At 33.8% G+C, this 27,565-nt stretch overlaps 3 protein-coding genes across 4 annotated transcripts; 2 read left to right on the top strand and 1 right to left on the bottom strand.

The window, feature by feature from the left end:
- Positions 1–1,271: 1,271 nt before the first annotated feature.
- Positions 1,272–3,466, top strand: LOC101221903 (exopolygalacturonase). The gene is made up of 5 exons (XM_031885421.1): positions 1,272–1,574; positions 1,812–2,126; positions 2,400–2,689; positions 2,781–2,997; positions 3,230–3,466. The coding sequence occupies exons 1-5, from the start codon at positions 1,272–1,274 to the stop codon at positions 3,464–3,466; spliced, it is 1,362 nt and encodes a 453-aa protein (XP_031741281.1).
- Positions 3,467–8,374: 4,908 nt separating this feature from the next.
- Positions 8,375–12,794, top strand: LOC101218241 (U-box domain-containing protein 62). The gene is made up of 8 exons (XM_004146424.3): positions 8,375–9,099; positions 9,241–9,505; positions 9,799–9,880; positions 10,688–10,745; positions 11,051–11,139; positions 11,411–11,506; positions 11,586–11,656; positions 12,295–12,794. The coding sequence occupies exons 1-8, from the start codon at positions 8,607–8,609 to the stop codon at positions 12,416–12,418; spliced, it is 1,278 nt and encodes a 425-aa protein (XP_004146472.3). The 5' UTR covers positions 8,375–8,606; the 3' UTR covers positions 12,419–12,794.
- Positions 12,795–21,703: 8,909 nt separating this feature from the next.
- Positions 21,704–27,565, bottom strand: LOC101218481. 2 transcript variants are annotated; one of them, XM_031886074.1, is made up of 7 exons: positions 27,070–27,565; positions 26,860–26,965; positions 25,444–26,586; positions 25,290–25,352; positions 24,999–25,219; positions 24,721–24,833; positions 21,704–22,391 (listed from the first exon to the last, which is right to left on the bottom strand). In XM_031886074.1, the coding sequence occupies exons 1-7, from the start codon at positions 27,136–27,138 to the stop codon at positions 22,382–22,384; spliced, it is 1,725 nt and encodes a 574-aa protein (XP_031741934.1). In that variant the 5' UTR covers positions 27,139–27,565; the 3' UTR covers positions 21,704–22,381. The 2 variants fall into 2 exon arrangements, with proteins under 2 accessions (XP_031741934.1, XP_004146473.1); XM_004146425.3 differs by lacking the exon at positions 21,704–22,391 and adding an exon at positions 23,074–23,485.

Raw genomic sequence — 27,565 nt, 5'->3', positions numbered from 1 at the left:
ATTTTTATTAGATTTGTTTGTTATTTGCTTTTATTTATTATTTAATTTAAAATCAATTATTAATGAATACTTGTGTATTAATAATTTTAACTTTTTCTCTCTAATTAAATCATTAACATTTCTATAAGATTTCAATATCCCTTCATCTCCTACCTATTTACGTTCTTCTATTTCATATTAATTATTTTAATTTAATTTTTCAAAAAAGAAAAAATTCTTTTCAAATGTTTAGGTAATATCTTTTTTTTTTCTATTCATGATTAATAACAAAAAGTTAGGATGCAAGAAATTAGTGTTCCAATAACTTCAAAGGAAGATTTTGTGAGCCAATGCTACAAAAACAGACCTTCATCATATTTAAATTAACGAGGACTCAAAGGAGAATGTAAAATTGGAAGACTAAAAATAATTAGGTCTTTCAATTTTTAATTAATGTTTTGTAATTAATTATGCTACCATGATAGAGTATATTATGAATCTTTAAATTTAATTATTCATTTCAAAACAATAACTAAATTATAATTATTTGATTTTTTTTTAAAATAATTGTACTTTTTGAATATGGTAGAAATATAGAATTAGCACAAATGCTCAATATCTATAGTGTTACCAGAACATGTATGATCCACGTCTCTACGTATACCGACTTGTTAAATTTATTACAATAATACCATTTTATTAATAACGGTTAATGAATTATATTTATAATCTGGACATAAATCTCGATGTCCAAAATTCCAATCCATTTAAATATTCAATATGTAATTGATACATATAAAAAAGTCATACTCATCAATCTAAAATTTGATTATTTTATAGTCATACTATCAAATTCATTATATATATATATATATATCTTTTAGCTCATTCGATTTATACACATAGTCTGAGTAAAAGATCTCTCTAGAAATGAAAATCATGAGTAAAAAATTACTGACTAATACATTATAAATATGAAAATATGTTAATTACGTATTATGATCTTTACAACAATCTTCCACATTACGAAACTTATGAGCTTCATCCCAAATTGTTGAACTCATGTCCAAGGAATTGAATTATTGTTTTAAAAAAACAACTTATATATTAATCGAATATTCTAAATTTGAAATAATTCTCTAAACTAACTAAACTTTGTTACTCGTCTAAATTTAGTTTTTCCATTAAACATGCATATATAAATACTTCTAATGATTGGAGAGAAAAATCCAAGAAAAAAAACACTCAAATTTGCCATTGAATCCAAATTATTTAAGACACTTACCATCAGAATGACAAGAAATCTTAGCCTCATTCAAATCATTCTCTTAGAATTTGCTTGGCAATCCTGTGCTGTCATTTTCAATGACATCACCGGCACTCAAAATCTTCTCAAGGGGATCGTACCAACAACAAATAAGCAGTTTCTTCGTCCTGCAGAAGCACCTCGGCATCTTGGCTTTAATACTCTTCCCGATATTGGCGGCACGGTGAATGACATTAACGCAAATGTTGATCTAAATGAGAATGGTGGGTCAGTTTTTGATGTTACAAAACATGGAGCTAAAGCTGATGGAAAGACTGATGATGCACAAGTGAGAAATATCAACATACACTAACTTCAAACCTTTTAATTTAACTAGTTAATTATCTTTAAATTGATGACTATAGAAAATTGTATATATTTTTTGCTATTAAATTCTACCGTTATATTATTCTAAACCGATCTCAATTTTTCTTCTATTCTTTTTTGGTAGATATGGATGGTACAATTATTTCAACATTTTTTGGCAAAAAGAGTTGTAATTATTTTTTTATTTTCCATTTGATAGGCATTCATGACAACATGGATTGCAGCTTGTCGGAACACAGTCGGTCCGGCGAAGTTCTTGATCCCACAAGGCACATTTCTAGTGGGGCCGGTGACTTTCGCTGGTCCGTGCAAAAGTTATCCGATCACCCTCGAAAATCAAGGAACTGTAAAGGCCACGACCGATATTAGTGCATATTCATCTCCAGAATGGTTCTCCATTGAAGATATTACTGGTTTCATCCTCACCGGCTCCGGCGTCTTTGATGGCCAAGGCCTCTCAGTTTGGCCCTACAACGACTGCAAGAAAAACAACTTATGCCAACTTCTTCCAATCGTAACTATATATTTTTGCCTTTCATTTTAAATTACAAGTGCTTTACACTCTAAACTTTTCGATTTGTGTCTAATACGTATCTAAAAAAAACCTGCAAGAGACAAAACATATTTAAAAATAAAAATTATTTTAAATTACAAAAACTATTAAAATTATTTAGAATATATAGCAAAATTCAATATGAAATTTTACTTTAAATATTTTTATTTATTATGCTATATTCGAAAATGTCTTTTCAACGATGGTGATTAATTCTTTGATTTTTTTTTGCAGTCGATTAAATTTACGAGATTAAATCACACGATTGTTGATGGCCTCACTTCGATAAATAGCATGGGGTTTCACACTTCTGTATTCTATTGCTACAATTTCACTGCTACTAACATGAAAATTATAGCTCCACATAATAGTCCCAACACCGATGGAACGCATCTTAGCACCTCAAAATTGGTCACCATTGCCAACAGTGTCATTGGCACCGGTGATGATTGTGTCTCCATTGGCCATAGTACTGAAAATATCACCGTCACCAATGTCACTTGCGGCCCTGGACATGGCCTTAGGTAAATAGTGCATTTTTTAAAAAAGAAATTAAAGATTAAATAGACACAAAGGAAAACATCTAAAAGCTTTCCATTATTCATTTTTTTTCAGTGTGGGCAGCTTGGGCAAGTACTCGAAAGAAAAGGGTGTCTACGACGTTCTAGTAAAGAACTGCACCATTTTCAATGCCACCAATGGTGCCAGAATCAAGACATGGGCTAGCCGTATCTCGGGGTTAGCCTCGAGAATTATCTTTGAAGACATTGTAATGTACAACGTAAAAAATCCTATAATTATCGATCAAACCTACAGCACTAAAAAGAAGAAGGTAAATAATAACAATAAAAACTAACCATGTTAATTAGTTTAATTCAGTCGAGATGTCAAGACCACAAAATGAGAGGGTTAAGAAAATGTTAATCTAAAATTGAGATGTTCAGATGCACTCTCTAATGTTTCTTCTTCTTGTATATCTTATTAAAAGAAAATGATGATCTTAATCTTTAGAGTTTAATAGTGATTTAACGACAACATGTTACTAAACTTACATGTGCATGCAGGAATCAAATTGGAAGGTTAGCAATGTACAGTTCAAGAACATTCGGGGAACATCGACAACGAATGTGGCAGTGTTGTTGGAGTGTAGCAAGTTGTTTCCATGCGAAGGGGTGGAGTTGAGGGACATTAACTTGAGTTATGGAGGCACCAACTTGAGAAATACGACCATTGTTTCTTCATGTTCAAATGCAAAGATTGCTACTTTTGGGGTTCAAAAGCCACCACCTTGTGTTGTATAACATTGAGTTTACAAATTTATTCATTATTGGGGATTTATGAATTGAGGATTGTATATAAATATTCAATACATTGTATTTTCTATTTTGAATCATAAATTCAATGTGAAAATTATTGGCTTTATTTATTTATTTATATATTTTTTTATCTTGGCCATCCCAAATTAATTAGGATAATCCAAAATTTTTAAACCTTAAAAAAATAACTCTAAATTCGTCAATCAAATAAATTTTAATCAACCGCTAACTTCTTACATTATCTTAAATTTGGTTCATAAAACGAAAAATTCAATACTTTGAGATAAACAAAATTCTCGTAGAGGAAAATATAGCATTAAAAAAAGGAAGAATTGTCAAAAATAACAAATTTAACAAAATATTTATAACATATAGCAAAATTTCATATTATATCAATAATAGACAATGATAGAAGTTTATTAGTTTTCTATTATTGATAGAATCTAAAATTTTGCTATAACTTTAAATATTTTAATTTATTTTATCACTTTTAAAATTTTCTTTAAAAAAACTTAAATTCACTAAAGAGAATAATTTTTTATATTTTTTAAAGGGGTATTTTTAAAAATAGTAAAATAAATTAAAATATTTACAAGTTACAGGAAAATTTTGGATTCTATCATAGTAGTCTTCTTTTACTATAGCATATCAATAACTATCAGTCCTATAGGTTATAAATATTTTGTAAAATCTACTATTTTAAAAAAATTTACTTTTTCAAATAATTTTAATTTTTTGATAATATTTTAAAATGCTCCTAAATTAAATTCTTGAGAATATTTAATAACACCTTCAAATATAGCAAACTAAACCAAAATATATTCAAATCATTAACAAAATCTAAAATTTTACTATAATTTATATAGGTGCTATCAATTTTTTTTATTTTTTTATTTTGTAGCAATTCTCCAATATTTAATAATTTAAATAATCTACATAAAATTAATTATTTACTCAATTGTTTTAAATTATCTCTAAAATCCAAAAATTAGACACTAAATTAAACCCATCAATTTATGATGATCCCATTTTATCTTAAACTTGTGATATGTTACACAAGCATTTCATATTACTATCTATTTAAAAAAAAATGCAAATACCACGACATTTCCTACTAAGTGGATACATTTGTGACACCATTATTATTCTCACTTCATTAATAGATAAAAATATAATACATGAAGCTAGAAATACAAAAACAAGAGCTAGAGAGAAGCCTGAGAGAAACCCAAAGTGAATACACAAAAACATTGAGGGTAAACTTTAGTTTCCCGATTATACAATAAAATCCTAACATATATTGTATATAATAATAAGTGTCCAGATTTTTGAACTAGATGATTTTATAAATTAAACTTAGATAAAGAATCACATACCTTCATACATGAATAACTTATAAAAGATTGTGTTTCTCTCACTTGGCTTCCCATGACATAATTAATTTTCTTGATGGAAAGAGTGTATTACTTGAATGAGGTCGTGAGAGGATCAATCCCTGAGGTTCTATTCATAGATACCACCCATCATAGTATTTAATTAGGACATTAACTTTTTACCTAATGGACCCCAAAAAGATAAAATGACATATAATGTATATGAGTCACATTAATAATAATATTATAACAACTCAACTTTTCTACTAAATTGAAATTGTTGGCTTTGAAATTTGCTACTTTTTGCAATTTAAAAAATGATGTGACATGAGCTCTAATATTTTTTGTAAACACCCCTTTAATCTCTACACTGTCGTATAATGAAATACACGTTTTCCTACAACTTATTTTCTTAAATTTTGTTAAATTTAGTTAGAATCTTCGTTTTTCACTACTCGAAATATATATATATTTTACTAAATGTGGTTAACTTTTGATCTCCATTTAATAAACATAGCTTGAATCTTAATTTTTCACTATTATTTTTTTGTCATACACACATAGAAAAGATGACTAAAATTATATTTTGGTTACAAATAAACAGCGTATGATTTGATTTATCAGTATTTTAATATACTCCATACCATCAGCTCAAGTATCATTACAACTTTCCTTTTACCCTTCTTTGTCTCTTTGTCACATTCTGTTGGTTATTTTGCTTCTCTTTTCCTTTTCAACTTTTCCAACATGTGTACAGTGTAGAGATTTTGTGCAGATTTTCCTTCATTTCTTTGCCTTCCAACTTTATTTATCTTCGGTATATGATCGGTCAAAAGAAATGTTTTATAAATTACAATATCTATTTGCACAGCTCAACTGAGTGCTCATCCTCGATCTCTATATATGAGCAGAAAGGTAACTATGCGCTGCCAAATCCAAGTCCCATTGAAACTTTCATTACAGTAGTAATGGTTTTGTTCGCAATTATGCACTAACAAAAACTCCCCCTCTTCTCATGCTTTATTGAGCCATAAGGAGTGATCACACTTTTCTTGAGAATAGAATGTGAACTCCATAGAATTTATTATGTCCTCTAATCTAAATCCTCCTATTATATGAAGGTCTCAATCCCAAGTTGGAATAGTTTTCAATCAGAGATCAATACATGGAAGTATAACTCAGATCACCTATTACTCAACTCAACATTCTTTTTTCAACTAAGGTTTTTTTTTTTTAATATTCGAGTTTCTGAATAACTCACTACTTTTGTGTCTAGATTTTTTTAACCTACTTTTTATCAACCAAGTTTATGATAAACTCACTACTTATGTACTCGGTTTCTGATGGTGCTAATGTGATTTGTCCCTCTTTAATTGCTATATGAACAAAGTGGGTATGTATGTGAAGCCATATTCCTATTGGAAACAAAATTAATTTGGAGTATAACTTTATAATTCTAAAGCATAAGTGCCTAATTCTTATAGTAAAAGTAAGAAGATTGAAAGATAGGAAACAACGAAGACAATGCAACATGCAAGCAAAAAAATAGTCAGTAACGAAGCTTTCAATGAGAAACGAAGGACGAAGCTATGTGATTAAAGCCCAATTAAAATTCCATTCGAGTGGTAGATGGTTCTCAAAAGTTACAATTAAAGACACATACTAGTAACAATCTACTCCGCTCAATAACTTGCACTCAATTATGACAAAAACAACAAAATATTGCCCATAAACAAACACAACATAAAAATCATGCACTGGAATCCTATCGAACTCATGAAAAATGTAGAAATCTATGAATAATTAACTGAAGTTTCAAACATCTTTTCTAGAAAAATGCTTGAAAAAGAAAATTAGAGCCCTTTAACCATGAGTTCGAAATGGGTAAACTTTTTCTTGTCACTCTTTCAACATTGAACACCTTTTTGCGCCTTCATCTTGGCATTTTTCCACTTTCTTTTCCTTGTGGAGACAAACTTTAAAGGGGCAGTGCTCACGACCATAGCCTCATTTGTATCACCATTCGATACCTTCTGTGTGCTTTCACTTCTTTCTTTTATTTTCTAATTTCTTAGACTAGTAGATCATTGTTCCCTCTATTAGCAATACTTAGCTCCATATCATGAGCTCTAGTTGCTAACTCTTCAAAGGTGAGTTGTTTTATTCCCAGTAAGATGTGCGTGCATGAGCCCCCAATGCATTCCTTGTGTGCATGTTTCCACTGCTGACAGTTCAGTTAATCTATTTTTGCAGTTAAGATTAATGCTCTCCAGCAGTTAATATAATCAATGATCGGCTCACCCTTTCGTTGCTTGGTGACAGTTAGCTCTATCATACTAACAATACGTCAAGTGCTGTAGAAGCGGTTGAGAACGTCCCTCTCAAGCTGCACCCAACTATCAATGGATTCAGGCTCAAGGTCGGTGTACCAATCGAAGGCGTTTCCTTTGAGAGTTTGGAGGAACTGTTTTATCAACAAATCTTCTCACGTACCAACAGTTTCGTATGTTTTGATGAAATGAGCAACATGTTGTTTTAGGTTGTCTTTTCCATCAAATTGTTGGAATTTAGGTGGTTGGTATCCATTCGGCATTCTCAGATTGTCGATCCTCTTCGTATATGGCTTGGAATACAAAGAGAAAGTTCGAGTAGGTCCACCATATTGAGTTTTGATGGAGTTTGCAATCATTTCCTACAACTGCTAAATAGACAGTGATACAATTGAGATCGAATTTTGTGGTTGACTTTCTTGCATAACTTCATTCCCTTTGTCAGTATTCTTGATAGTATGTGTATGACTTGATTCAGCAGCATCACGACTCTCAATGTGATTCTTGAGAGATGCAATCTCATAATCCATTTCTTCAATCGCCTTAACTTTTCAAGTTCAACCATTCTATCTTCGCTTGTATCCAAGTTGTAGTTACAAGTCTATTTGAGACTCAATCTTTTGGAATTCAAGAAAAGTTTGATCTTTCAAGTCTTCAATCTTTTCGAAGACGATGATCTTAGGTTGTAGGAATTTGCATGTCTTGAGAGGACTTGAATTTTTTCGAAGACGATGATCTTAGGTTGTAGGAATTTGCATGTCTTGAGAGTTTTTAGAAGTTTGAAACTTCAATTCTCTAGAGCTTCAATTCTTACTTCAACCAAAGATTTTCAAATTGAATAAAAGAGTTTCTATTTATAGAAATTTTTCATGGACTTCAATTGTGTTTGGGCTTGGGCTCATTTGTCTATTGAACTTGAACTTAGGTCCATTTGTCTGTTGAGCTTGAACTTGGGCCAATGCACATGTTGGACTTCCGTAAAACTTAATTATCCAAAACAATGGAATTATAATTATGAGAAAGTTCAAATTATAATTATCACAATTTAGCTAAATTTAATTGACGGGTATTTGTTGCTAACACCAATAAACAAAAGGAAAATTAGAAAAATAAAATAATAATTATTATGATGAATGGCATTGGCAGCAACTTCTTCACATTTCTAAAAAAAGACTGTTGCCAATTGTACCAAAGAACACACGTACATCTGAGCAAACAGACCCAGAAAGAGAAACTGCCCTCTTTTCACATCCTCATTCCTCACTCTCAAAATTCTCCATTTCCCAATTGTCCTTCATCTTCTTCTCTTCCATTTTCCCCAATTCCCCCACCTTCCTTAATCCTTCTCTCTCAAAACCCACCATGCCTCATTCTCCATAACACTCTATTTCCAATTCCAATTCCAACCCCCAGAACCCACAAATGTCCTCCGAAGACATCAATGGCCTCAACTCCCACCTCGTCTTCCAAGACGAATCCCTCCCTTTCAATTGCTCCTCCACCCCCCATCGTCGCCTCCCCGACCCACCTCCCAAAACCCGCGAACTCTGCGGTTTCATGGACGACAAGCTCTTCCCTGCCGTCGACCGTGACCGATTCTTTTCCCAACAGGGTGAGGATTTCCGCCGGAATGTGTTCGGTCACAACCGGAATTGGAATGGGACTGCGAGAACTGGAAGTGAGGAAGGATCGGATGAGGAGGAGGAGGAGGAGGACGACGACGACGATGAAGATGAAGTCGATGATGGCGATGATGGTGTTAAAGGGCTTGTTTCTTTGGATGATGTTAATAAGTGTAGTAAAACTGCTAACCCCATTTGCAGTAACAATGATAGAAGTGATCAGAGTAGTGGGGGGTTGAAGAATGGGACAGACAAATTGGGAAATGGGAAGCGTAAGCAGCATTCTTCTTTTGGTAAGAAGTTTGTACTTCGAATTTTCATTGCCTAATTGGAAACTATGATTCTAGAATGCTTTTTTTTTGTGGATATTCTGCTCCCAATTTGGGATTTTTTTTGTTAAATTTTCTTATGGGTTTTATGTGGGACTTTGTTAGTCAAAGATGCTTTGGCTGGGTCTTCCGGAGTAACTCAGAGTGAAAACAATCCGCAGGGAAGGCTAGGGAATTATCCAAATGCGGTTACAGCTGCAGAGCCTGATAGTGAAGCTTATTATTCTCAGTATTTGCAAAGCAATGAAGGCTCTGCTTCTGAGCAGAAGGATTTGAGTATCGAAAATGGATGTGGTTTTGGGAGAAGGGATGTTTCGTTTTCAGGAGAGCCTAGAGAGTCTTTGAGAGCAATTCTCACTGACCCTGTGACGTGAGTTTTTAGTGTTTCCATTATGTTCCATTATTATTTGGTTGAGCCTGTTAATCATATAGAAGTTAAAACTTTCTAGTTGCACCCGTGATTCAGTGTGTTTTCATGAAGGAAATATGATTTGTTCTTACCTTTTTTTTCTTTGCATCTTTTAGTTCGTATTCTGATTAATAGGAATATGGTAAATTAGGTTATCATGATCGAATCTTCAATTGATTAAGAGTAGGATTAGTTGGATTAGCTTAATTGTTTCTGGTTATATATTTGCTTAGGTTTGTTTTTCTTGAAATCAGGGGTGCTCTCATGGACGATGCAATGATATTGCCGTGTGGGCATTCCTTTGGGAGTGGTGGAATACAACATGTTCTTAGATTAGTGAGTTACTGGCAAGAATACTGATCATCTATACTGTTAAATTCTTTTTGTCACATTATCTATCATTTTTCTGATTGTCTTAAAAAATAAACGGTGCATTGAAATTATTCTGTCTTGCATTCTAATACTTTGTGCAGATTGCATTGCAAGCATAGAAACTTCAAAACATTTTAAATATACTGAAACTTGGCTGAGGTTTTTCAACATTTCAAATACTAGCTATTACAACTATTGTTGTTCCTTCCAAGAGTACTAGCTTTTACTATCAATCAAGTAGTTCTTTCATTCTTGATCACTAGAGCCCCTTTTCAAGTCATTTGTTTTCAGTGAGACTTATGAAGATAAGAGTTTGCAGAAATTTTAAAATAAGAGATGATACAATTTTGGTATAAAAATGTGTTTGCTACCCTTATACATCAGCTGTGCTTGAACTCTTAATATTTTAACATGAAAATGGTTGACATCTATAAGTTTAAAACTCCATTTTCGCACCACTGAACTTACAAACTTGTTTTTTCAGTGTACCATGATGTAAAACTTGGTGCGCTGTCTCTTGGCTGGGGGAAAGCAAGTAATTTGACTAGATAACCAGATTTTAGTCTTAGTGAGTTTGTCATGCATTTTCTTAATTTTTTATTATGAATGCTCACTTTCTGTTGCAAGCATTTATTTTACCCAACTTGTGTGCACCTTAAGGTGCATTGCTGTATGTCTGCTCCTTCTCCTGCTCTGTTGATATTGATCAGTCAAGTATTTTGATGACCTCAGTTTCACCGAGTTTCTTCATTTCTCTTGTTGTTTTTCCAGAAATCTTGTTACTCGTGCTCTCAGTCAGTTTCTGAAGACTCTATTGCCCAAAACTTATGTGAGTAGAAAATTCTCCACTTCTAATATTTAACATCTCTTTGTTACTGTTTCCAAAAATGCTTGATGATTTATAGTGACGTTTAATTGTTCTCGTGTTATGTTGTAACTGCTCCTCGAAGTTAGCAAAACATGTAAGAATTTTCTTTGTTGTTAGTCGCCCTTTTCTGCTTGCCTTAGTCTCACACTGTTGAGAGTTCCCAAACTAAACCCTCAGAAAAAGGAAGTATAGATTGATATAGTTTTCTTTGAAGATTATTTTTAAAACTGTGTGAACTTTTCATGTCATGATATTTTCATCTTCAGCTCTTCAAGCTGCAGTCCAAGCATTCCGCCGCGAAGAAGAATTATTATTTTACCACTCACCGAAACGGAGAAGGGAGAGGTTTGAGCAGGTATGTGTTTTGTACCTTGGACCATATTACTGAAAGCCTGTTAATGTGAGATATACATTGGAAGGAGGATGGAAATAGATTCCATGAGATTTTTGTTTTCCCTATCTCTCCAAGTCTTTTCTATCCATCCACGGCGATAGCCAGTTCAATTATGTCAACTTTTACTCATGCATTTATTTTCATCACACTTTTGCTTCAGAGTGAAGGACATTATCATGGTAGAACTGCTTCTGGGTTTTCAATAATCGTTACTGTGTTTTTGCCAATGTAGGAAAAGGGTGGTTATGGTGATTTGACGCTCATGGATACTCAAAGAGGTCGAGGTGTTCAGTTTCCCTTTGCGGTGACAGATAGGGTAATTATTAAGGTGAGTAGAAAACTATACTCTTATTTAGCTCCTTATATTATAGCATGGAGAAACTAATATTGCAGCTAAAATGGATCAGGGGAACAAGAGGACGCCGCAACGTTTTGTGGGACGTGAGGCTGTTGTTACAACACAGTGCTTGAATGGATGGTTTGTCATTTTCTGTTCTGATTCTCAATATTTTTGTTCTTCATTCTATCGATTACAAGAAGGAAGTAGCATGTTGTTTCCCATTAATCTTTTGTGTTTAATTCTGATGATCGTTTTTGCCTATAGAAAGTGTTGGAAGCCATGTAAAATTAATGACAAAAAACTTAGTCTTCTATGCTAAGTTTAGAATTATGACATAGTATTTGCATCTTAAGAACTAAAACATAGCATTTGAAGGTTAAGAATAGCCATAACTTAGTTATCTAATCTTCAAAGATGTTTTCAAAATCCAAGCCAAGTTTTTTAAAACTAAAAATAGAACTTGAGAGTCATTGTTGTGGAGATAAGACATTAGTTACGATTTCAAAGGTTGATGGTTCCATCTTCTACCTTTCGAAAAAAAAAAGAATTTTTGTTTTTTAAATTTAGTTATGAATTCAAATCTTTCTCTGTGAACGATGAATATCATTGTAAAACATGGTGAGACAACAAACACAATTTTAAGAAATAAAAAACTAAACGGTTATGAAACGGGGGGTCTTAATGACAAAAATAAGATTTAAAGTTCTTTTGCATAGCTTTGATCTATAATAAAGACTTAGTTTACAATAATGCATCCACTTCTCTTACCACGACAGGTATGTGGTGAAAACGCTAGACAATGCAGAGAGTGTAAAGTTGCAGTACCGCTCACTTGCAAAGGTTCAAAATGATGCAACATCAAAGATGATAACAAGGAAGATGATGCCAAATTGGCTCTAGCCTTGCAATGTAGATTATAGGAACTTGGAACTAGAGATGCAATAGGAGCCTAGTTTTTCGAGGCTCATTATGTTGTATGTAACACAAAGAAAGGGAGTTGATTCGTAGGTGTTGTAAATATACTTAAAGCATACCCTTTCAATAGTTGAGTTTGAGGAGAGATAGAATTGAGTTATGAGATAGGAAAATAAATAGTTTAGTTTTTCTATATCAGGTGATTAGCATTGTATTTAAGTTTCACTTCCTCCATTCATTGTATTTAAGTAAAGAGGTTCACCTAAATTTTGAGACTTATTGTAATGGAATTTTGATAGTGTGTGGTTTGGAGGATTAGATCATTTTTCAACTTTCACTTCCTCCATTCATTTGCCTCTCAGCTAACGCTTATAATCTACTTTCCTTATTTTTCTTTTTCAGTTTCAAGAACTTTGAATATATATATATATATATTACATCACAACAATATAATTAAAAAACTTAGCTATGCAGTTAAAAAAAAAAATCAACAGTACAATATTTATGTGCAAGGACATCACGTTTCAGCCCTATGCCAAATAAGGAGGTTGTGGACTCGTTCACAATTTTCACTTTTAATGTTTTATTTATTTATTTTTAAACTTAAAGTTTATTGCACGTGTTATTCACATTTGAGGGAATGAGTTGAGTTATGGAAGAATTAGGATTATGATAAAACTAGTTTTATGATAAAAGGTGTTTGAGGGAAGAGTAATGTGGGTAGTGTTATGATAAGATGTGTTTGGGGAAAGAGTTATTTAGGTAGTGTTATGATAGTTTTATAATAAGATGTGCTTTAGGGAAGTGTTATGTGGGTAGAGTTATGATAATATATGGTTGAGGGAAGTGTTATGTTGGTAGTGATGTGATAGATTTATTACTTAATTTTTTTTATATCAAATTCATATTTAAAATCCAATAGTGAAAGTGAATAATTTTTTTTTTTACCAAATCATCCAACGTCGTCTGAAGTAATTGATTTAATTTGTGGATTGGTAACGTCCATATTGACCATGTTGTTGATTAGTTGTTACGTTTGATTACATTCACAATTTCAATTATCTATTGTGACGCAACACATAAAAGTGGAATAAGGAGTGCAAATATGCACATATGTATATATGTATATATATATAACTAAAAGTTAAATTATGTCGCATTAATTTTACTACATGAATAATTGGAACAAAAAACACATTACTTGCAATATCATTACAAAACATCAATAAAAAACAGTTAACATGTGAGTCATAAAAAAAAACCATAATAATACTCCGTGCAAGTAAAAGAAACAATCAGCTGGAGCCTTGTACGATCACCGTGCAATAGTCAAGCTTCTCATCATCTGCCAATTCGAGGAAACCCTTCATGTTCGCTAAATTGTTCATCGGTATTCGATTACATTGCATCATTTCCAACCTAGTGAGAGGTATGACACGCAATGCACGAACGACCTCTCTATAGGACCTTGCTTTCATCCTAGAGCGTCAATTGCGGCTACTCTGCAATGAGCCTCAGCTGGTTGGTTTGGCAAGCTATGGCATCATTAATGACATCAACTGTTTTCGAATTCTGCCCTCCTTGCTTTCACTTTGAGTTGCTCGAACACATTCTGCTATCACTTTCTCGACTAGGTCGTGGGATGTCGTTGGGGGACATGTTAAATCCATGGCTGTCTAGAAGGAATTTCCATATCATTGAGATCTAGGTGCACAAATTCCTCGAACCTAGGAGGAATGTTCGATCCGACATCGGCAAATGTCTTCGCACGAGCTCCCATTGCCCGATCTTTTCCAAATACATAATAAGTAAGGTTTAGAGTAGTCCACGATGTTTATTGATATGTCCTCTCATCTACGATCCAAAATAAGTAAGGTTTAGAGTAGTCCCACTGAAAATAGAACTTGAACTTTGTTTCTTTGGCATACTACTCGTTGATCTACATATTTTTTAATGTCATGACTCATCTCTTCCCAAAAGAACTCCACAGCAATACGTTTGTAAGTGTGCATCTGTCCAAATTGCCCTCTAATTATTGAGTCATGAAAAGTATGGAGGATTTTTTAAATTAAGCTCTAGGATTTTGTGACCAACCAACCTTCCTTTGTATAACAATCTCCCTTGTCTCACCGTATATTTTGGAATACAATTTGGGTCTTTCACCACTTAATTATAAATCTCCTTCAATCTATTATCTGCTTAAACCTTTTTCTCTACTACATTAACATCGAGTAGTGAAGGTACTAAGATTATCGATATGCGCGAGAGAGCATTTGCTGCTTTATTTTCCAGGCCTGTAGTATAAAAAATTTCAAAGTCATACCTCATCAGTTTCGTTACCCATTCTACACTCCAGAGAGAACTTCCCTCGGCTCAAGGATGTCTTAAGGCTTTCTGGTCTATATATATTGTGAAGTGTGAACAGATGTCCTAGCAGATAGTGTTGCCATTTTTTCACCGATAAGACAATCGCCATGAGTTCACGCTCATACACAAATTTCTCCTTGGCTGTCACCAATAACTTCTGACTAAAATAAGCAATTGCCTCTTGTTTTGAGATAACACGCTCCTAACTTGAATCTGAAAGCATTTGTCTCAATTTCAAAAGGTATACTGAAATCAAGAAGGGCCAAGATGGGCAGTGTGACTGTTCTTGTTTTCATACTGTTAAACGCCTTCATAGCCTATTCGAACCACTGAAAAATCATTCTTCTTGGTTAATTGAGTTAGAGGGGCCACAATAAACTCGTAGTTGGCTACAAATCGCCGACAATACTCGGTGAACCTAAAAAATCCTCTTTAACTCCTTACTAACTGCGGAAGAGGCCACCTACCATTCTTTGAATTTTCTCTTGATCCTTAACTCCTTTCTCTGAAACCTAATAGCCTAGTATTCTATTCAGTCTTTCGCAAATTGACACTTCTTTTGATTTGCATATAGACTATGCTCCCGTAACAATTGAAAAACCATAGAGAGGTGCTCCATATGGGCTATCACATCTAATTGTTGTACACAAATATGTCCTAAAAAATACTAATAAACATTTACGCAAATAAGGCTTAAAAACATGGTTTATTACAGCTTGGAAGGTGGTCAGTGCGTTGGTTAATCCGAACAACATTATTAAGAACTTTTAGAGTCCCTTATGAATCTAGAAAGAAATTTTTCGTACATCCTCATCACGTACTCAAATTTAATGTAACCTGACTTGAGATTGGTCTTAGAAAAAAAGTAAGCTCCATGGAATTCATCTTGCAACTTATCAATCATGGGAATGAGAAACTTATTAGGTACAATAGCTTTGTTCAACGCCCTATAATCGAAACAAAAATGTCAACTTCTATCCTTCTTCTTGTCCAGGATCACCGGGGTAGAAAATGGGCTATGCTTGGGTGTGTATAATTTCAATTGTGTCACACCTGAAACCGTATTGCGATGATAATGTTGAAGTAGTAGAAATAGGATGCGAGTTTGTTACAAACTTCAAATTTTTTTGTCGTCAAATCTTATTCTCAACTCCTTTTATACTATCAACAAAACTCAAAATGTAACAGTGGTTAACCTAAACGCCAAGTATAATAAATACCTACCAAAATGTATACTTTATTAATAACAGACATTTGATACATAATTACAACACTTTGACCAAATAATCAATGCTTAACTATTTGCAAAACATCTGGAGTCATCTCGTCGCAACTCCTTCAACCTTCTTCTCTACTTTGGCTAAATGCCTCATCTTGGAAGATGAAAATTTTAAAACGTAAGTCTAAAAGACTTAGTGAGGTTTTATGAAATCATTTTCGCAATAAATTTTCATAAACACCATTTCACATAAATAACATCAAATCATTTCATCTCGCATAAACCTTTCTTTATGCTTAACAAACACATTTATAACATAACAATTTTACATAAACACACATTAGTTAATAGTTATTCCTTTCGCTAAGGATTCTGAATCGTTCTCTACATTTGGTTTCATTACCTCGTGTTTGACTATTGTATCAACAACATCCAACAACATATAGATTCGTTCTTGTTGCTCAGGCCACTAAGCTTTATACGCTCCTTTCAACGCACAAGCCAACTTCATATCACTATGTAGTCCGTACACTCCATGGTGGCCTTGACTCTTTATGTGCACATAAAAGTTAGCATCATTTCAAGGAATCAACTAATGGTTTGAACACCATTTAATAGCATTGAAATCATAATCATCAAATCAAACTTTAACATTATAAATCATGCTTGAACACATATAAACCTTTCATAGAAATCTCTTTTTGAAACAATTTCTCATTTGAAATAATCTTTCAAAATAGTAAAGCAGAATCACAAAACTTTTAAGAAGAAAACCACTCACCACACTTTAACAAAAATCCTTATCTTCCTTCTCTTCTCATGGAATCTTCTCGAAAAACAAACCGTCGTACTTAACATTTTGTTTTTCTTCTTCTTGCCAAAGCAAAACATCAACATTTTAACTTTTTTTTTAAAAAATAAAATAAAATCTTTTGTACTTACTTAATGACCAAGTTATCTATTTATAGAGCCTTTAAACTATCTTGGTCATGCTTAAACTCTTCTCAATTTTCGAGCTCCTGCTTAAAACTTTACACATATAAATTTAATACTCAACCCAACCATGCTTAACTTCTTAATCTTACAGGTTAACCCTAGTCAAATCAGATTTGATATTTTCTCTGTCAGACCTTACTTCTCGCCTAATCTCATACCGCAAATAACTTTAACCACTTAACACTTATCGCGAATAACCTTATCGTGTGATTATATTTTTACCACAAGAAACCTTTCTAGCGAACTAACCAACTTTTACTCACTTAGAATTTTTAGAGCGTTTAGACTTATAGATTCTACTACAAATCCTTTTTTTCTCAAAACTTCCTCGCGAATTAACTTCTTAATTGTGAAACTTATACTTAACCATAAATGATTTGATCACTTAATCCTTTCTGCGGATTTATTCAAACTCCAACCTCCTTAATACTTAACTGAATTTTACTTCCTATACTCAAATAAAAAAATGTGTCTTACGAGTCGTCATCATATCATCAACCAATATCTCATCTCATTCTTTTGGTCGTGCGGGTATCAGTAGAATCTCACATTAATGGGGTATGCTCCTTCTTTTACTTGGATTTGTTGGTCCATTTAGCACATTGGAGCCAACTCATCGAGTATGCTAGAAAAGTTCTCATACTTTCTGTAAAAGGTCAAATTTTAGTAGGAGGTCCTCCACCATTTCTGTAACCATCACCTAATGAACAACTTTTGGTATTTCCATAGCTTGGCAGTCAATGAAAAATCCTTGATCATTTGCTTGCCATACTTTTACTAGCATTTTCAATGACACTTTCATTCGAGACAACAAAGGATCTCCTTTTAAAACAACCTTGGTGTCCTCTACTGTGAAAGTCAAGATGAACTCTTTCCAATCCACTATCATTGTCCCTTTTTTTTTCGCAACCACAACATTTTCCCAAGACCATATCCAAGTTTTCCAACTCCAAAGGAAGTCTTCCACGATAGTCATCGCTGACAACGCCACATGACACCCTTGCACATCCCTTTACCTTGGACCACTTTCTCGGATCCCAAGATAACACCATAATTTGTCGTTTCTGCCACAAGGATGTTGAGATTTTTGACAAGCCTTAGTGAGATGAAATTGTGGGTGGCCCTACAATTGTTCGTGATTATTTGGTTTTGTTGAAATGAAAATTAATTAGTCCCACCACCAAATTCAGAGACAATTTTGACTACTAGGCTCACATGCATCACCCCCTTTTTCGTTTATGTAATGCCCCAAAAAATTAAAGTAATTTTGAATTTAATTATCTTAATTTTTCGTTAATTATTTGGTTTTGTTGAAATGAAAATTAATTAAATATTTGTTTGGATGAATATTTTATTAATTAGAGGATTTAAGTTTTTGGTAAAATTATGGTTAATTATATATATTTATAAATATAATTATATATATAATTAATATTGAAAATGGAAAAGATAAGTGTTTTTTTCAAAACAGAAAAAAAACTGGCAAACTACTTACACTCCATAGAACAAAACCACTAAAATTTAAAATTTATTATACTTGATTTATCTATAAAGTGTAAATATTTTGTCAAATGTTTTATTTTTGATAATTTTTCTAAATTATATTTGTTAGAAATTAATTATTGGTGAAATATAACATTAAATTATTTAAGAAAAGATAAATATTTATTGAGAGAGGTATTTATGTGATTGGATTTGTTAGGAAAGAGAAGAGGTTGGTTTTTCATTAATAGAAAAAAGGAAAATGAAAAAAAAAACCCTAGTTGCCGTTAAGGACCCGAGCTTAAAGAAAAAGAAATTCCAAGGTAATCTCGAACAAGAAAGAAAGCAGAAAGCAAATCTTGGTGCATTTTCAGGCTATGGCAGATCAAGATTAAAAAACAAAAGGGTTTTAAGGATGGACCTTGGGCCATCTCAGTGTAGTACTCGGTTGAGATTGGAAGCAAAAAGGAAATTATTAAGGATCCCAGGCAGTCATGTGGAATCTTGGAAAAGATTTAGGACAAAAGTATCGTCTTTGGACAATCTCGATGCTTGTTGGACTGAGATTTGAAGAAAAGAGAGAATTGTAGACAGTTCTCGAGCAATCTCAGGCACAAGTCAGATCGAGATTGAAGGTAAAAGGGAAAAGTGGAAGGATCTAGGGATAAACTCGGGGTTATGTTGGTCGAGACTGGGATAGAAAAGTATTTAATTGGTGATCTTGAGTTAATCTCGAGTGTATTCTGGCTAGGATCACTATGAATTATATGTTCGGTGGAGTTGGAATCCAGATGTTTAAATATGCAAAGACTTAGAATTAAAGTAAGTAGGAGCCGACAAGTTTATAAAAGTTTAAGAATGATTAATTCAAATGAAGATTAGTATAAGTAGGAGTTTTAAACGAAAGAGAAGGATAAGCTGAGATTTTACTAAGAGAAAGGATTAGGAGCTATGCTACATAGAAAGCTTCAAGCAAGAAAAAAGAAAAGACTTTTGAATTGGGCATTTAGAGAAAGAAGGAAAACTTAGTACAAAGAGTAATTTTTCTAAAATTAAGATTAACTTTAAGCTTCCTTCTAACGTTTTTGATGCTATGTGATTTATGTGCTTCACGTTTATATTTATGTTTTGAAAATCATGTTTTATGAAGGTGAAATATATGTTTCAAAGTATGTTTTATGTGATTTTATTGTATGCTTGATTGAGAGTAAATCATTAGTCATATTCCTATAAATGACCTAGCTAATTATGTGTACATAATGAGCCAAGGCAACCATGGGGTAAAATGACCACATGGTGGTGAGAAGCTAGCTAATACATTTTAAGGAGCATATTGAGCTTAGCAGCCTAAGCAACGAGGCACATGTTGATTCTTCACGCATTTCATCAGGCTAAAGACTCGTATGCATACTAGTTTTCCTTCATTATGCGTCCAACCCAACTGAGGCGCATGCCAGTTCCTCACGAGAGTCAACATCAAGTCAACCTCTTTCTCCCAGCCACATGCAAGCCTCCTTCCAAGCTAAGTCAAGCCGATTTTTCTAAATTTTTTCAGCCACTTTTGGTGAGTTTGGTTGAGTTTTGGTTTTATCTATCAAAAATTAATTATTGGTTCTAAAATACATTAATTTTGGATTAAGTTGGATTATTTTCCTCCAAGGTTTTATTGGTAATTTTGGAAGGACTAATTTTGGAACTTTTCCATCAAAAATTTAATTGGTTTCAACTTCAGTTTTGAGTAAGTTAAATTGGAAAACTTTTTGGATGCTAGTCATTAGTAATTTTATTGATTAAGGTTATGAAATTTTTCCATATTGTTTAGGATTTGTTTGATTGAAAAAATTCGACAGTTAGCAAAGGAATAATTTTTAGCTAATCTCAAGTAAGATATTCTACTTCTAGACTTTTGAATATGAATTTAAGAGCCTACATGTATTTACTGATTATGAAATAAAGGTGGCTAAAAATGCATAATGTGTTGTAGCTGTTCGCTGAATATTACGTGATGATTATGCATGTTTGATGGATTACATGATTATGGATTGTTATGATTAATGTTTCAAGTCATGTTATGATGATTGTTACATGTTATTGGATTATGGTATCTGTTAACTTTGATTATTAAGATGTGTACCTACATGTATAGTATTCCTCAGGATCACCATCTTTCATAGTTATGACTGTGTGCGTTCGATGGGACCACCAATCTATCATGCCATGTTTCATGTGTGGTCCGACGGGATCACTTCACTACCCAAACAGTTGTATGCTCTTTCGAGATCACTAGACTGATGAGTGCTCCCTACAAGATCACTAGATCATGTGTGTTCCTTTAGGCTCACGAGATTTTATGGTACCCCTAATGAGAAGTTAACAGATCACACAACACGACTAGTAGTGGATCCTTTGTTGAGTATATTCAAGCTCACTCTTTTTATGTTTAATATTTTAGACAAAAGTAAAGGAAATGGAAAGTTGGCGAGCAACATGAAGGACTTGTGATATACTCTATGAGGACCCTTTTTGTTTCTGCTGCTTTTCGTTATATGTATTCAGTGCTCTGACTATTAGCTTGACTTTGAGCTTAATGATTATTTATTATTTTTTTTAAAAAAAATTAGTTAGAGCTCGAACTAGGAACATGTTTTCATAGTATTTTTACTGTTTTTTGTCAAACTAGAATTTTCAAACGATTATTTTTGCACTTATTTAATATTAAAGAATTAGTTTTTCCTCTTTTCAAGAAAATGTCAAAGTTGTTATTTATTTTTTAAATATAATGATCTCAGCTTAGTTTGAAAAGTTTGGTCGTTATAGTTTCAACATCTTCTATTTTGGTATCTTCTAGGTCGTTTGTAACCACGTACAGACGTAACTTCATATTCTTGTAGCAATGCCCTTTGCTGAACAGCTAGTCGCACCATTAGCAGAGGCCCAGGTCCCTTCGAGCTTATAGTTCAAAATTTGTCCACCTACGAAAACATGTCTCATCAATTTGCAGTGTCGGTGTTAGTCTGGGTGCCTAACTTGAGGGAAATTTTTCGACTAAAGTTACCATGCAAGTGGTCACGTTATCAGAATTTTTTATTGCTGGTTTGTGAGTCGGTTTCCCCTCTTTTCCATATGAGCTTTACGTTGTGCGACCTATTTGTATTTTGTCCTTCGTCAAACAAGCCACTTCCATTGTATCTTCCAAGCTCATGGCCTACATAAAAAAGATTTACGTTTGTATTATTGGTTCAAGCCCATTGGTGAAGGTGTTTAGCAACACGTCTTTTGCCATGTCTGACAGTGGTGCCGACAACTTCTTAAAATGCTACAAATATTCTGATACGTTCTCTTCTTATTTTACAGGTAAACATTAAGCACACTGGGTCCATGACTTAAACTTTCGTCGAGTCTCAGTCCAACGAAACCAACTCAATCCCCTTCCCTCCAAGCTCACAATGGCAATCTTCAGCTTTTCTTGCTCGTTCAACAGTTGCAATTGGAAATAATGTTATGCGCTTTAGAACCAACCATCTGAGTCTTCTCCGTTAGACACAACCACTTTTAGCTTCTTAAACTTGATTCGATCTTGTTCTACCCTTGTCTCTCTAAGTTGGGAGGAACCCTCCTTCTTAGTTCCTTACCTCATCTTTGATTCCTTATCTGTTTTCATTTTCCTCATCTTGATGCTCGTTTCTGTGACTTTTGACAATCCTTGCTATCTCTAATCTTCATACATCTCAACTAGTATCACATGCATTTGCTCCACGATCTTCTCCAAAATGGGTATCTTCTGTATTAGTCTTAGTCGCATTCCGTCTTTCTTCAAATTGTTTTTATATCATCTTGCTCCACCACCCCAGATTTTCGAACAACTTAAATACCACTACAAGGATTTACAAACTCCTACAAAGAAGAATCACTTCAGAACAGAAACAAGAAATATGGAAAGATATATATTGATAATATTCAAGCACAAAATTATAGTTAGTACCCAACCAAATAAGAGGGTCGTTCTCTCCACAATGAACTACTATTCATTCACAAAACACATCAATCAAGATAACCAACCCTACCACAAACAATCCTCATAAATACCAACATTCTCCCTCTGCCACATAAGACCTAAGACACTGACCTGAGGTGAAAACCCCTTTCTACCCTTCCTCTTATAAACGTGCTTAACGGGAAGTCTATCAAATTCATCTCAAGCAAAATTGTACTAATTTTGGTTTTTCTGGATACAAATTTATACAAGATGAACCGAGATCAACATAATCCTTTTCAAATATTATACAGTATTTCCAAATTTGTGGAATTTTGTAGTGTAATCTTGCTAAATTTTATATAATTATGAAACAAATAAATTAAGATAAACGATTTGAGAAATTGTATAAAAAAATTGGTTTAAGTTTGGAAGAATTAGTTTAGATTTTAATATTTTAGTGAAATCTGCATCTCTACAATTTTCTAAAAATGGTACTCTTATCCATGCCATTTCTGACAATTTCCCACCTAAAATCTCTGCCAAACAAGCCCTTATGGTATTGTGTTCAAAATGAGTAAACGAGTCATACATAAATTCATATGTAAAAAAAGGAAGCATTCCTCAATAATATACCATCCAATAAGTTAGCAAAGGTGCAGTGGGGGAAAAAAGGATTAAAAAGAGAAACAAGAACGCCAATAGTCTCTGAAGGCTGTGAAACTAATGCCTCTTGATTTTTATGTTGCAAACTCAAAAAGTACACTATTTTTCTTTTTCCTTCTCAGAACAGCCTTTGAAGGATTAAAGAGGACAAAAAACCTATTCACTATACCACAGCAGCATTTTGCACATTTAAGGCTTACAAAAGCTAGAAATTAGCCAAAAAGAAAAAAAAAAAAAAAATCAGAAACAGGATACATTCTCTGAGAAGAGAAAGTTGCAAGTTGAATATATGGAAGCTGCAGCAGCCCCCACAGCTAATGCTCTCTCTGTGCTATTCATTTTTCTTGTTCTACAAAAACAAAAAAACATTTACATAAACTTATGATCTTTTTATAACCATCTCAAACAGGCTTGGTGTGTGTGTTACAAGGAATCAATGATTTCAATTTAGTAACTATTGTCCTTATGCTTTAATTAACATGTCTAAGGAGTAATGAAAACGCAATGTATTACATTATTTGTGGATGTAACAAACACGTGAATTAAAAACATTGTTTTGATTGGATGGCAATGGGATTTATAAGACTTGGGTTAGAGACATATCTTTGAGAACCAAGAATGGGATATTAGTATTAATATAATTAGATTATTCTTAGGAGATATTATTCTTAGGAGATATTATTCTTAGGAGATATTATTCTGGAGATATTATTTGATATTATTTCCTTAAGTGTATTTCTCTATGGTTATATATAGGCTTGTATCTCTATTAAGTAATTAATGAAATATAGATTAATTCCATAAAATCAACAATTAGCACTAGAGGAAGGGAGGAGAGCGGATATAAGCACTTTTCAAGAGGCTCCAACAAGTCTATTGGCAGAATGCTGCTATATTCCTCTCCCTGAGAAATCGAGCTGCCTGTCTTCTCCTTGAGGATGGAGTGAGTGAGAACCTAACAAAGGAAAGGAGATCTATACCAAATCCCATACTCAGACCTTGGTCCTTGGTCATGGGAGTCCTGAGAGAACTCACCAATTGCTCGGTTGGGTAAGGGGTGACTTTGTGCTATTTCTCACTAGTGATAGAGATGTCCAGTAAATGTTTAAATGATACAAATCCTAACGAAGCTGACCACTTGTTACGATATATTAGGATTATTAGTATGTTTATAAGGAATGGCATATTAGTACTAAGTTAAGGAGTTTGTTAGGGTTTTTAGTTATAAATAGAGGAAGTGAATTGAGGGCAGCAAGATGTATATCATTTTGGTAGGTATTTTCATTGTGGGATATTGGAAAAGATGGTCCTCTCAAAAGGCTAGTGGTATATCTTAACTTCCCTTAATTTTGCAATATTACTATATCAGCGTGTTCTATTTTCTTGTGTTCTTGAGCGTTTCTAGTCAGGTGGTATCCTCATAAAATCCTTTGATAAGCATAGCAACTAAACTGAAATTAAGGTCGAACAAAGAGATGAGAAAGATTTGCAAATGAAAACTGGTACACATAATGATGATAGATGATTTTATAGCATAAGAATTAAAGAGGCATGTGGCTAGAAATTAAGTTTAGAGAGACTAACCTCAAGTCATTTTCTCCCAGTTGCTGTGAGCCGAAAGCTGCATTTGACTGAGCATGAGACAGCCCTTGATCACAGTGGATCTGCATTTCTTTTACTTGGTTCAACCAACTTTCCTGAAGTTCAAAGGTAGAATTGATTGTAAATAGCATAATCGGCCTATTGATTGGATTAATTGTCCAAGGAAAAATTGTCTGAAATCTCCAAGCAGAAACATGAATTTTTATGCAAGTGAAAACAACTGTACAGTCGAACAGTACAATGTCAAGTACAATACTTACTAATTGTTTCTCTTCTTCAGCAAGAGCTTTATCCATCTGATCAAACAGCTTTGTCCATCTTGCTTGATGGATATCAGCCAAGGAAACAACCGAACTTTCTTCCTGAGAACTCTTCGAAACAAATGGATCGTTTTCTTCATTAGATGGAAATTCTTTAGATATTAGAAATGGCAACTCTGTTGAAATAACTGCTCGAACTCTTTTTTTACTCCGTCGCAGAGCTGCATGAAGGCATACGTCATGTTAGTTTCACACAGCCAAAAGCAGAATACAAAAGAGTAAGAAAGTTACCTGAAAGACGCCCTTTGATGTCCTGATGTATTAAATCCAACCACTGAGATGCAACAGTAGCCGCTGAATAACAATCATACACGTGTTATGACATAGAGACATAGGATATGTTTGAAACAGTTGGAGACTAATCAGATATACTCAAGGTGCTAACCTTTAAGAGAAAGAGATGAAATACAAGTCAAATTTTCTTCTTCATCGTTAGACACTGGACAAGCATTCTCAGATACAGCATGTGATGATGACAGCTCAAGTGCAAGAGTCTCTTTGTCGTTTGTAGTATTCAATTGTGAAGCATAATTCTTACCAGTGGCTCGATCTAACATGATTTGCCCACGATCCACAACTTCAGCCTCCGTTATCAATGATCTTGTCAAGGAGCATCCTCTTTTTTGCCTGACAGCAGAAATGTTATTTGAAGAGCCATATCCTTGAGAAGAGCCATATACATTTATGTCTGGATCGTGAGTGTTCTCAAGATCCCTTTTGGCTCCTGCTTTAGCAGCATGTCTTTTTTCTAGCTTATTAGCTATGCGCTCGTTTTCCTGCTTTTCAGACCTTACAATGGCCTCTATAATCGAATGAACCTGTTTCCGATTTCTTACATGGTTTATGATCCCAGGATTGAGTTCAGTAAGCAAACCACTTGGAGCAGCAATCTTTGTGAACCGATCAATCTGCTCTTTCTTTGCAAGCTCCAACTTCTTCTCTCTTTTTGCAATCTCCATTTTTTTCTTAAAGGCGTCGTTTTTACTTTTCCTCCCACGTTGCTTTGGTGCCGGTATGCCTCCATGGGAAGCCGAGATAAATCCGTGAGAAGCCGAGAGAAATCCATTTTGCTTCATCTCCTTCCATATACTCAGTGGATCTTTCTCTCCCAATGGACCTGTAGAGCTAGCACATTCAGAGGATTTCTGTGACTTCAACTCATTGTAGTTCTTGGGAGGGTGAGCAGTTTCCAAGTTTACAGAAGTAGAAACATCTTCAATGTTGAGATCTAAATCAATGCCTCTTGCAGCTACATGACTGCCATTATCATTCCTGAGCCTGTGTTGTTTTTTAGAAATGTTAACCAAATCCATGTTATCAGAACCTGAACTTCTAGCAACACAAATTTCAGTATTAAGATCCAGCACCCCCGATGACGCATTAGTGTCCCCAGCCTTTTCAGCTAGAGTGGCAAAAACATCCAATTTCTTAGACAATTCAATTGCTTGTAACCTCTCTTCTTCAACCGTCTGACATTCCTCACTAACTTCAACAGTTTTCAAACAACTCTCCTGACAGATATTTATTGCTGCCACACCAATTTGAGAATAAGAGATACAATCTTGATGTGAAACATAAGAGAACAATTCAAAAGGCTATAAAAGCCATTGAACGTGAACTCCCAGCAAGAAAAAGGCACTAAAAAACGAAGTAGAAAGATATTAGGACAGCACCATAGCCAGTCCAGTCCAAGCAAATCACTAAACCATCAATGTACAGAAGCGAATATTTCGTTCACAGAATTTGAAGATTTAAAGAAAACAAACCCCCAAAATCAAGATTCAAAATTCAAAGTTCCTACCTTGAGAACCACACATGGATCCAGAATCTGGCAACTTTATCCTCTTAAGATCAGACCCACACTGTTCTTCAAAATTACTACTACTACTCCTCTTCTCACCTAAAGTCTAAAACAGGGGAAACTAATTCAAACAAGTGTAAACGAAAGACCGAACCAAAAAAAAAAAAACTCTTCAACACTATAGAACTAGTTAATTAACAAAGAACAAACCTTGGTTTTCGATCTGGGTGTGGAGAAAAACAAGTCTGAAACGATTGTGGAATCGCGCCGATCATCCATAAGGTAAAAAAGGCAGTAGAAATCCAAGACAATGGTGTTGAAAAATCAAAAGAAAGACATGGGTTTATTGAAAGAATCGGAGAAAAAGGAGCGAACTTGAAAGGATTGGCGCGAAATCTGCAAGTTTATCTGAAAAAGGAAGAGGGGTTAGAGGTGAGAATCCGATTGAAATGGTTTGTGGGTTAGGGTTTTTTGTTGTTGGTGTTAAGCTGCAGATCTACAAAATTTGAAATTTACAAATTAAAAAAAGAGGAAAAGAAAGTTCGTGGCGATTTGAATTGAAGTGAAGGGCAGAGAGCGGGATGGATTTTGAAAATACTGCACCATCGCCAAAACAAATTCGCTCAAATGGAGGGCACAAATTAAAATTATCTTCAATTCCGATTCCATTTCCTTTTTTCTTTCTTTCTTTCTTTCTTTCTTTCTT

Source organism: Cucumis sativus, chromosome 5, assembly GCF_000004075.3.
Source record: "Cucumis sativus cultivar 9930 chromosome 5, Cucumber_9930_V3, whole genome shotgun sequence".
Lineage (NCBI taxonomy): Eukaryota > Viridiplantae > Streptophyta > Magnoliopsida > Cucurbitales > Cucurbitaceae > Cucumis > Cucumis sativus.
The sequence above is the reverse complement of the archived record's forward strand: the minus strand, read 5'-3'. Positions and strand labels throughout refer to the sequence as shown.